Source organism: Rhyacophila brunnea, unplaced genomic scaffold (genome assembly GCF_057557595.1).
Source record: "Rhyacophila brunnea isolate RB1 unplaced genomic scaffold, BYU_Rbru_1.0 scaffold_6, whole genome shotgun sequence".
NCBI classification, from domain to species: Eukaryota; Metazoa; Arthropoda; class Insecta; order Trichoptera; family Rhyacophilidae; genus Rhyacophila; species Rhyacophila brunnea.
The window spans coordinates 36802707-36815890 of record NW_028233276.1 but is presented as its reverse complement, the minus strand read 5'-3'; the positions used below and the strand labels follow the sequence as shown (position 1 = coordinate 36815890).

The window sequence follows — 13184 nt, the reverse complement described above, 5'->3', positions numbered from 1 at the left end:
CATTACATTCAAGTTACATGCAGGCAATGGAATGCATTCAGTAATGATGTGTAATATTTTTAAAACAGGCACGGGAAAGCAAGTGCCAGCTGGTGACGTTCAAAAAGAATTAACTTTAAAAATAATATAATGTATTATCGTAAACACCTGTCGTTACGTGAAAATAGCAAATAAACAAGTTTAGTAAAGTGAATGTAAATACATTGACATTGCAGAAGTGCAAATGAATATTTCAATGAGAAATAAAACAATATGTATAAGAATACTACTTGAACATGTACTTACATTTGTATCTTCTATAAGTGTTGCCACTCGTCCGGGCTGAAAATAAAACACGAACAAAATTATTAGCATTGCATTAGAATCATCTAACAATGTTTTCATACAAATATATAATAAAATTATCGCATGATGTGGTTACTTATATCAATATTCAAATAACATCATAATGTAGTACCTAGCAACGAACGAATAATAATATATCCACCACTTCGTATTATGCAATTGCTGGAAACGGGGAAAGCCTATAAGGCTATACTTCAGCTGAGGCATGGTCTAAAAAGATCGTGACTGCACGACGCGCAGATTGTGCAAACGACGCGTGCCGAACAAAACACAATTTGTAATAAAAATTCAACATGCGTCCATTTAATGTTATGTTTATTGTTATATTAGTAATAATAATAATATATTCATTGACATGTTTTCTTTTTCGAGTACATGTGTAACGTTTTTTAGTCATCTTTACAATCATATTGATTATGCTCATACAAAAAAATAGTTTCAATTGCAGACACAATAATTTCATAGTAAGTATTTAAATGTGTCGCTAGTTCCTCATGTTGTAATTGCATTACTGACGGATATAATAATAAAACAATTTACACTTTTCAATGCAATTGCACTGAAGGTATTATGTTTAGGAAATGCTTGTGTTTAAATCATTTGTATGAGGTCAAGGTAAACGTTAAATTTCAGCACTGCTTACTATCCAGCCCTCTCCACTGTTGGATATTAGGTATGTAGCTGTCAGTATATTAGCGATCAAATATCTATTTTTTAATGTATCAAATTATTCGACCGCAATAATTATAATGTTTATGTAATAATTTTGACTGTATAAATAACGAATAATGATTTATCAAAATGTCACTCGAATCTAAGTACTTGTCTCGTAACTATCTCAGTAGATAATATGTACTGTCATTGTATTTATACTATTGTACCGATCGTTACGCTGCAAATAAAACTCGCTCATGTATACATCTTCGACTTCTTCATCATCATCCTCAACACCATAACCCACACATCGAACACCACAGTGGTAACACCAACAGGTACATAGAACGTCCTATTCTTGACTCTAGTCTCAGAAATGTATATTTTACATGAACATCTGGTATGTGAAATTTAATAATGAAAACACTATCAAGTTAATTTCAATCAATATTCAATCTACTGTCTCAATCTTCGAAGATTACATATTATTAGAGAGAAATTTAAATAATAGATTTATATGTTCCGGTAATTTTCATAACAATACGCAGTTTTTAAAAAGAACCGGTAAAAAGTCAGATTTTAATCCTGTTTTAAACCTGATTTTAAAGAAAACTTGGCCATGGCACAATTTTTAAGTAAACACGATGACGACACATGTTTAGATGTTTATGACATAATTCGGGATTCCTGAATAGCATTAGTAGAATCAACGAACTTTTACTTTCTAAAAAAAACAAGAAGAAAACAATATTATTTACATACGAATTACATCAAGTAAAACACGTGGACAATAAAATATGGGTAGGTATACGAGCATCTAAATTCTTCATTTTAATACGAAGATTATGGGACTTATAACACCCGTGCTATATAATAATTAATAATAATACAAAACCGATAAAACGTATTTATTATTGAAGTATTTTACTGTTTACAGTGTTTACACTATCAATGAATTTTATTAAACATTACTATTATATTAACCTATATACCAACATACTTATTTATTTACTATTTTTTCAATAATATTATAGGTTAGGTAGGTTAGGAAAATGTAAAACATTCATTGTAGACCTACTCAAAGTCAACGCAAAGCAAATTAATACTGTGTGTACTTAGGGAACACAGAATTAATAGGAACTGAAATACCTAAGGCATAAAGCCCACCAAAAAAGCGTACGGTGCGCTCACTACTGAGTAGGCCCCCTCACACCTGCGCATTACCCTTCACCTATGTAATAAGGGGCTCAAGGAGCACAAAATAATTATTATTATCAGCGTCTCTCATAACAAAGCAATAAAAATATTATTAAATTTCTCGGGGCTTGTAATTAATATCGGACACGCAATAACTAAACAAAGAGTTCATTGTTCTTAAATAATGGCTTCTCGCCCGTCTATCGACGACGCTTCGGGGAGCGTGATTTTGCTTGCCGTGTTCAATGAATGTTCTACGTTGTATTTTCGTTAATTCGTATCGATGAGAAGCCAAAAACGGTGACTCATGGGGCAGGCGGGCACAAAGCGTCGTCAAATCCAGTATGCGCTGGCGTATTTGATTACGTTGTATTTTCGATGATTCGCATAGAAAATGCGCGAGCGCCCCGTAAGCCTGCTTTAGTGGACTTTATGCCTGACGGGTGTGGGGTAAGGTATACGCTTCATTACTTTGCACTCCGGCTCTAGGAATGAAAATGATGAAATATGTAGGAATATTGTAAAAATACTTATTTTACATAGGTTTAAATATTTATTTAATTAATACTACATATTATATGAATACAAGTGAATATCATTTGATCTAATTTTATGCGAGGTAATCAGACAAAGAGGCGTATCAGTGTAGTAAAAAGTGCAAAAAAAGTTAAAAGTTATAAAACGTATATCTAACAGGCAAATGATTTCGAGTGTGGAAGAATATGGGATAAACTTAAACACGTGTCAAGAATACGTAATTCTAAGCTTTTCCTCCGTTCTGACAACTGCTCTCGGTTTATGCACTGACGCTCATTCAATATTGGTCTATTTTAAGGTTCCAACACACTGTTGCACGTTTATAATGTGCGTTTTTTGAAGGGCACTCATATTCAAAACACTGAGTCTTGTAGTATTGGGGTATAATAGCCTATCTGAATTCTATTTATTACTCTGTTCTGTGCTGTTTACCAAATATGTTTCAAAAAAATCCCACTAGTGTAACTAACATACACACAAACAAGATAACTTTGTCTGTATACAAAAATGGCACTTACGTCAAACTAAACTGCCTTTTCTAAAACTAAACTGCGATTTCACACGACACCACAGAAGGCTCCAACAAGTACTTGTAGTAGTATATAATATGGATATGTAAATAGGCACCTACACATTGCATAACTTTCCACTTCAACCCACGAAGTGCATTTTTACGCTCAAGAGAAAATGGAGATTTTATAATGCATATTCTTTCATGTCGCATGTTTTCTGTATGAAATAATAATTAATTGTTACATAATATAGTTTCAAAAGATGAAGTCACATTTTTACAATATCGAAAAAGCGAGAAATCTGCTGCGGCTACTGTGTTATGGGTTTTGCGGATATTAAAAGCAATATTAATTTACAATAAAGTTTATATAGGTATTAATTTAATCCACTAGTTAATAACTATAATTAGACAATATGCATAAAGATAAATATTTAGTTATAATTAAAAGGTTGTTGAGAGATACGAGACAAGAGTGACATTGTTACATAAGTACGATAAATTGATAGGAATCGATAAGGGTCTAAGAGCGGAATGCAGAAACATTTGTCATAACTAAAATTTCCTTAGCAGAAAACACTATGCAGAAACATTGTCCTTAGTTAAGATCATTTCTATTGAAAATAATACCATATTTAAAAATTCTCTTTCCTATAGTTTAGGTAAATTATTTTATAATTGTTAAACGATGACAAAAATATGACAACTGCATTTCATAAATGCAATAACTATAAATACATATTAATATTTAATTATAATAGTCTTATGTTTCCGTTATAAGTCATTATACGTGATTCCACAGGCACCGCAAGATATTTTTTTAACATGGTAACACTAGCGTCAAGTGTCATTTTATCATCTGGCATCTTGTATTTCTGCGGGCTGGCGTATAAAAGTAAAATAATATTCTGCAAGTACATGCCAAACGAATTAACACTATCAATATCCATATTGAGATACATTTTTAAATGAATTTGAGTGTATGGACTGTTTTGTAGACATGCGAATTTATTTTGACAGCAGCTGTCAGTGGTAAATGGTAATATAGAAGGGGACGTGTTCATAACAAAAGTAGTCTATGGATAAGGATTCCTTAACTCTATACTCAGGATTGTCTATAGTTAAGTCATGCTTTTCGGCGACTTATCCTTAGGATCGAAATCTTAGATTGTGCATGCTGCTCTAAGCTAAGCCAAGGAATCTTAATTGATTCCCGTCTGGCGAAAGTCGATGGTGTTATAAGGTATCATTCATTTTTGGCATTGGTAGGACTTAACTATGTGATCATTAAACTTTGTAATTGAAAGCTAGATGATTGAAAACATTTTAAGTAGGATACCTATGTCAGCTAAACTTATTGGAAACAGTTAGAATGGCACACATGAATGTAACGATTGCATCATTTCCTGTCAGTGTATTTGGTGATAGAGGAATTAACACCTTCTGTTTTAAACTCTGAGGCGAAGTTGTGTGACTCATTTTTACAATAATTTTCAAGCCAAACAGAATCAATTTGATATGCATGTCGCCTACCTGCAGAGCTTTAAAAGCTGTACAAACTGGCATTGCTAAGACAACACTATTAAACTATACGATTCAATTAATGATGTGTCCCCGTAATTATGTTATAAAAGACATAACCTTATGAAGTCGGTAGATACACATGAATATTTTATATTGACATTTTAGGTGATTGTAAGTCGTAATATAATAATTATTATTCATAATAATTTCCCTCGAATATATATGTGGTTACGTTTCGACCAACGGTACATTTGGTACATACAACGGAGTATATTTTGATTCCTTGTCCAAATGCGGAATTGTTGTCTGTTACATCTGCTTCATAGGTGGAATGATAATTTTAAAACGTCCGTCCGCGTAATATCTTCGTTAGCCTAAACAAGAGTGAACTCGTGTTTTGGCATTCAGCCAAGCCTTTATTTAACTTAGCTTATATGCACCGATACTCGTTACATTATAATTGGATGAAAAAGCAAATAAAATAAAACTGCCAATACTGATAGCAGTTGCTTGAAAATTTTCCACTGGTAAACTGGTAAAAAATAGGTAATTACTACGAATTACGATAATACAGTACCGATAATAAAAGTGTAATACATTTTAACATCGGATAAAAGGGGTTTTAACTGCTTTCCGCATTGTTTATGCTAGCATACTATACTTAGGTAAATTAAAAAAATATATAATGCTTGGGGTTTAGCGAAATGGATGTAAAGTTGTATTGTAAAGGTTGAACATAATTAGATATCATTAGTAAGACAACTAAAATAAATCCGGCTTGACACTGTGTACCAGATATTATAATAGCACTACTTTTTTTTATTAAAAAATAATATTAAAATATATGTAATATATGCATACACGTATAATAATAACATATTATTACACGCTCACAGTTGCTTGTTATCGTATTTGGTTATTGGGTTGTCACCGCGTTTTCATCAGTTTTTCCCGAAAGTTTATGATCGTTGTTTTGTTTTACAATTAATATTAGGCGAAATATCAGAGATTTATTAATCCAAACGATGAGAATAATTGAAATGGAAAAACCTCAAACATACCTTATCTTATTGCTTAAACAGAGTTGTCACTCGGCAGTCGGCAGTCGGCAGGTGAAATATGTGTGTATAAAGATTACTCGCTCCGCGGGGGTTTTTCTAGGATTATTCATATTAGGTACCTATTTTCTGAGGTTTTCTAAGTTACAAATTCAATAAATAATTATGCATTGTATTCTAAAAATTTTCCGATATATTCAGTCTAAAGAAAAATAATGTTTAATGAAACGTTGTGTGTTTTGTCTTCGTTCGAATTTATTAGTTACCTATCGTAAATTTAAAAGAAGTGTGATTTTAAATTTGTATAGGTAGGTAGTTACTTACCAATATTCTAATACTTTTACTTCTACAATATGAATCCAGGTAGGTACCCAACTACTGATAATACCATCATTCTGCATTTAAATGGGGTTTGGTATATTAGTTTTGTGCGCATGCGCGAATCCAAAACAATTTGTTGCCATCGTATTAGTGTAATATCGTATCATTTATTCTTCACATAAAGATTGTTTTAAGTTACGTCAATTATCAGCTTAATGTTTAATCCATGGTTGGCAATATTCGGGTCTAGGACGATTTGGCGCCGCCACTACTGGACGCAATCGAATGAAATTCGAAAATAAATAGAGGTTCGTGAATTATAGGTACTTTTAAAATTGGTGAGAATTTAAATATGCACACGTAAATAATGATTTAATTGTGCATATATTTGAGTTCTGACAAGAAAAGAGATCTCTTATTTTTATATAAAGCCTCAGACATGATAATTCTCAATAAAGAAAACATTATGTTAAGAGCAAAATGAATTAAGTAGTAGTAGATAGAAAATGATTAAAATTCCTCGTCTAGTTTCTGTATAAAATCGTGACGAAGGTCTACTTATTTTATTCGACAGTGCGGCGCCCAGCTGTCCCATTCCCCAATATTCAGAGTCACCCGGAAGCTCATGATCAGCGGAACTAAAAACCACCGTTCTTCTACGACCACCGGTTTCGCCCATTACACACGATTACATATACTAGTTATAGAATATAGCACAGGGCTATAACCTGTGAGCAGATCGCTCTTTGATAATAATTTCCAACCATTCGATCAGCGCTACGGCAGTGGAAATATACAAATACCACCAAGCAAGGAAGCCATCGACGGAAACCTGCGTAAAGCAAAACGTGGAAAACGCTCGATACAACATACCTAATATTATTTGCAGTACAAAGGTATTGTATGCTTCACGATATTGATCCGTAGTTTCCCAACGACTGCATTTCTCATTTATTTATCAGAACGGCTTAATTATTCTAATTACCCTGATACGGATTATACTTATCGGATTTGTCCTCACTTAATCAGAACATATCACTAAATCGCCTATCCACTAAAATCATGTTATGGTAATTTGCAATTAGAACGTAGATATCGTTAGCGATAGTGCCCATAGAACGCGTCGAGCGGGCGAAGTCGGCGTATGAAGCGTTTATTCATAACCATAATCACACGTCTCTTGCCGCGCATTACCCTTCACCTATGTAATAAGCGGCCCAAGCAGCACAAAATAATTATTATTACAGCGTCTCTCATAACAAAGCAATAAAAATATTATATTATTTCGGGGCTTGTAATTAATATTTACGACGACATTATTCAACCAGCGAAATATAGGACACGGAATAAAATTAAACAATGACTTCTCTGTTATTAAATAATGAATTCTCGCCCGTCGAACGACGACGCTTCGAGCAGCGTGATTTTGGTAGCCGTGGTCAATGAATGGACTTCTTTGTATTTCCATTAAATCGTATCGCCGAGAAGCGAAAAACGGTGACTCATGCGGCAGGCGGGGCACAAGGCATCGTCAAGTCCAGTGTGCGCTGGCGTATTTGATTACGTTGTATTTTCGATGATTTACGCGCCACTTGTAGAAATTTTGCGCGAGCGCCGCACTCGCTGCGTCAATGGGCTTTATGCCTTAGACAACATGATTTATGAAATCCAATAAGTACTTACATAATTACATAGTTATTATTATATTTAAATACTAGCCTATTTCTTGTTATCTTGCGGAATGCTTAGGTTTTTTTATAGTAGTAATAAACCCACATACTTACTTGACTATTAAATAATGCGGCAAAAATATCTAAGTTAAAAATATTAATTTAAGGAGCACTCAGACTTATACATAAATCATATCGCATGCCAAATTTGGAATTATTTTCAGCAATGATTTGAACTGAGTGCCTAGTTAGTTTATAGGTATTGATTTTATGACTGAACTTATTTTCCATCTTGTTCCCATGATACCTCATACCAAACTGACGTCTTAAAATTTTGGCACAGTACCTAAGTAGCGAGTACCTAGGTATTAAGCTATATGTACGAATAGTTCAAAGCCTTTTGCAATCTCTATCGATTTTGTCTCGGCACGGTCTGCCACTTTGTCTAGCCGTGTATTTCCATACGTATGATAAAATATGATTTCATTATTTGATACCTACTGATTTTACATACATTATTATAAATATTGGCAATAATTACTAATGTAAACATTCTTATCAATAAATAATGCCATTATCACGTTATCTCCATAACCTTCAGGCTGCAGATGGCAAGAGTTATGACATGATGGTGATAATGGATATAATATATTAAATTAATACTAGATGGATTCGCAGTCAAACAACTGTTATGGATAATATACGAGGGTGGGTCAATAATTCCTTAGAAAAAATCATTAAAACAGTTTTTATTTTTGTATTTTTTTTTTATTTCTCAACATAATCTCCTTGAAGCTCAATACACTTGGTTAGACGTTTCTCAATTTTTTTTTAAACCGTCAGAAAAATAAGTTTTCGGAAGGCCTCAAAATAAGCATTTGTCCGATCGATAACTTCTTCATTTGAAAAAAAACGTTGTCCACTTAGCCATTTTTTTAAGTTTGGTAAAAGGAAAAAGTCACTGGGGGCTAAATCTGGCGAATACGGTGGGTGGTTGACCAATTCGAACTTCAATTCTTCAATTTTAGCCATTGATTGTAAACATGTGTGAACACGGGCATTGTCCTGATGAAAGAGGATTTTTTTCCTGTTTAAATGAGGCCGTTTTTCTTCAATTTCGTTTTGTTAGCTGGTCCAATAAAGATGCATAATAATCCCCTATTATTGTTTTTCCTTTTTCCAAATAGTTAACGAAAATAATTCCACGTGCATCCCAAAATACAGTAGCCATAACCTTACCAGCTGATTTTACGGTTTTCGCCTTCTTTGGACATGGTTCGCCTTTCGCAATCCACTGCTTTGACTGTTCTTTCGTCTCGGGAGTATAGTGGTGTATCCATGTTTCATCTACAGTCACAAAGCAACGAAAAAATTCATCCGGATTGCGTTGCATGAGCGACAACAGGGCTTTAGAGGCCACCACCCTATTGCGTTTATTGTCGACTGTGAGCAAACGCGGCACCCATCTTGCAGAAACTTTTTTCATGCCCAATTTGTCATGTAAAATAGAAATAACGCTACCTTTTGAGATCCCTGTAACCTCAATTATCTCACTCAACTTTAATCTTCGGTCTCTTAACACCATATCGTGGATTTTATTGATCATTTCTGGTGTAGCCACCTCTACAGAACGTCCTGAGCGTGGTTTATCCTTTGTTGATGTACGACCACGTTTAAATTCATTTAACCAGTTATAAATAGTTGCAAGTGAAGGAACAGATATGCCGTGAACTAAATCCAACTCATTTTTCATTTCCTTTGCTGTTAACCCTTTTATATTAAAATGTTTAATAACAGCTCTAAACTCAATTTTCTCCATTTTTGTAAACAAGCAAATTTTTTTTTTAAATGTACGAAAATAAAAAACAACAACCCGACCAATCTAATTGAAACTTCGCAGCATACTGAATCGGTAGTGCCGCTGCATGAAAACAAACCGCTTACAGTACTAGTCGCGCCACCTGTCGGCTTTTCTAAGGACTTATTGACCCACCCTCGTACCATAATAAACCATCCGGTGTTCAAATTGAGAACTAAGCTCACCACAGTATAACAAGTTTTGAATTATAATATGTCAAATGTTAGCATTCGTCGCTATAGGATTGTTTTCCCGAATATCCGTTTTTGTCAAAATCGACCTTTTAATGCAGAATATTTTTTGTATCTAAACGGACTAGAACCATCCTTTTCTTTAAATCACTTTGTAATGGTAATGAATACATCATTCATATACTGTAAAAATAACTATTTAAATATCTCCATGTATTTAAATATAGGATTATGACATTTGTTTTTCGTCTCCTGAACATTTGGTCTATTCGGGAAACCAATCCTACAGCGACGAATTGTGGCGCCCTCACTCAGCTGACAACTTATACTGGTGGATCTATACCAACAATCCGGGATTATTGTTTGGTTGAAGTCCGTGACAAAGTAGAAAATATGTAAAGTAAATGGCATTAATGTCGTCCACCAATTCACAATGGTGGACGAGATCAAATCATTTGCGAGTGCATGATCGACATGGATGACAGCGACGCAGGACCGGTAGAAATGGAGGAGACATAAAGAGGAATATGGCCGACAAACGAGGAATTTTCTGAAATAATAATAATCGACGGTTATGCGCGATATAAATTGATTTAAAATGTCTAAAAATTGTAGGTAGATCGGTCAATTGAACTCGTCTTATTTTTTATCAGTTTTATCAATAAATACCGATTACTTCATAAAGCCCGAAGATGCGAAATCGAAAATACCGTGTCACGAATAACGACATAGGTACCTACATGTAGAGTTGGGTATTTCCCGAGAAAATCTCAATCTCGAGATTCGGGATTTTCAGAAAAGAATTCTCGATATCGGGAAATTTAAAAAAAAAAACCAGTAAAAATCCTTAAATCAGTGTAAAAACAGACAAATTCCAAAAAATAATAATTTTTTTTATTTATATAAAAAGACAAACAAAATAGAAGTAGGAAAACAAAAATAATTCCAAAAAACACAGGCTGTCAATCGCTGCGTCTGACAATCGCGTACGCTTTTGAGACACAAATTCCCTGATGTTTCAAAAATTTGCGCTCATTTTGAGTCGACGTTGGCTTAATTGTGTTAAATGCCCCGATCAGTTTTTTAACGTTTTGTGTTTCTGTCCACTTTTTTTCACATAGGAAATCGTTTTTTCAATTAATATTTGATAATAAAGAAATCCCGAATCCCGAGAAAAGATTCTCGAGATCTGGGATTTCCCGAAATGTTAAAAATTTCAATTCTCGAGATTCGGGATGGGACATCTCGAAAATTTCTCGAGAATTCCCGAAACCCAACTCTACCTACATGGTAATGTTGAAAATTATTATCTACGAATTTGAACAATAATTATTTATTAACAACATGGCAATTTTCCGACCAACATAAATATTATTACCAATAATATTATATGAAGGAATTTATTTGGAAGATTTCCATTATTTATGTATGGTTGGTTGGTAAAATTTAATTATCGGGAATTAAAAAGAATTTTCATACTGCATAAATAAATAATGTGAATCATTTTTTTTCGAATGCCAAGACGTGTAATTTTTCAGTTGCGATGCAAGGTGCAATGTGTAAGTGTGAAACGAATCCCAAAATAAAATGGAGTGACCGATAACGATAAAACCATCCACGAGTAGAGCATACATTTCTGTAATAAAATGAATCGATAAATATTATATCCAGCTTGCATATTTGCGAGAAATTTTATGAATAAAATTGTTTAAATGAGTTTCAATTTGGAATGCGTCAAGCGCGCCAAGATGAAAATAATCACGGAAGCACAGATAGAGAATTTTTAAAAATTCAATGAAGACCATAACAAAATTCTTTTGCGACATAGTGTAGGTATCAGAAATACCTAATTGGGAATTCAAATTGAGAAAACATATACAATATAGGTAGGTAGATCCACATTTGAATTATTAAGAACTATATAACATTGCTATTGGCACGTTCTATAATAAAATTTGAATTCGCGAATAAGTGATCACGTGAAAATACAATGTGTAGGTATAAATAAAATCGCCTGAGTTTTTCGCGACAAGCAAAGCAATGCCAAGAGCGCTTTTACTTTCAGTGTAGGTTGTTAGTTACTTTATTGTACGTAAGCAGGTAGGTATACTGTTTACGATGCGGTGAACGGTGAACGTATGCGACTTCGCATTCAAGGAATTTAGGTTAGTCAGGTTAGTGCAATGCTTCTTCAGTGGTGAAGAGTTTTCATGTCATGAGTCACACATTTCGCTTCATCATTCGGTAAATGCAAAAGAGGTTTAAAATCGTGGCTTACAATTTTCTACTTCAAGATTTGACAATCTATTTACGGGCTTGAACGGATTTATAGTCCCTGAGGATGACAATTAAATCACACAAAGCTACAACAATAAACGTATTATTAAACCGCAATTAATATAATATGAGACCAAGATGTTGAAGAAAACCTTCTTCAAGAAAGCCTAAACATGAAAGTGAAGCAAAAATAAGGACCTATGGTTTACTGATTAGATTTTTTAGAAAAATAACTTCGCATTACAGGTGTATTTGAAGACAGTCACACTTCGAAAGAGATCTATTTACCAATTTGCAATTCACAATGGATAGATAAGCAACCAATAATACAATACTTCGATTCTATTACTTAGTTGACAAATCCTGTAAAATCGTTTATATGATCTCATCTCAAAAAGCGACAGCCATTGCTTGCATTAGGAAATCGGAAATGCAAACTTAATGATGTTAATATTGGTGCAATTTACCAATTTAACCATGCTTCATTCGTACGGTAAATGCGTTTTAATGTCATAATAGAAATAGTGTAAAATGCACTACATAGGTAATCCAAACTCTTTGTATGAGACGCATTTGAATTCAGCCCACAATGAAAATATTTGTGGTAAACGATTATTTATGTGGCAAGCGAAAATAGTTGATTTTAACGTTATTTTTTGCATTTTATTTTTTAATTAGAACAATAACTTCATTTTTATTACCTAGCTGTTAAACCCTTTATTGCAATAAATATAAGCAGCATGAAATTGAACATATCGACATAAATATTTGTGTAATTTTTAATAATCAGTTTCTGTGGGTTGTTCAGCTTTTAAACATTTCTTTGGTATGCTTTTGGCGGGTTTTTTGAAGTACTGTATTATTACATATTGTGTGAAATTACGTATTTTACAACGTGTTTCTTAGGTCGTATTCTTATTTGTCCGGTGGTTGTTTGTACGGTACAAATATTGCAATCGATTTTTAACTAACTTCCCGACTAGCTAGACATTTGAAACTTTTAGAATATATCAGAACACGATGCAAATGCATTATTTTAAT

The 13184-nt window shown here is 33.5% G+C and overlaps 1 protein-coding gene across 1 annotated transcript in view; it reads right to left on the bottom strand.

The window, feature by feature from the left end:
• The window catches only part of LOC147065620 (glutathione-specific gamma-glutamylcyclotransferase 1), a 52344-nt gene that overhangs the window by 23043 nt on the left and 16117 nt on the right, over window positions 1-13184 (bottom strand). The window contains exon 2 of the mRNA XM_085956651.1: window positions 286-321. Within this exon, the coding sequence (XP_085812777.1) occupies window positions 286-321 (36 nt within the window). The remainder of the gene's footprint in view (window positions 1-285; window positions 322-13184) is intronic.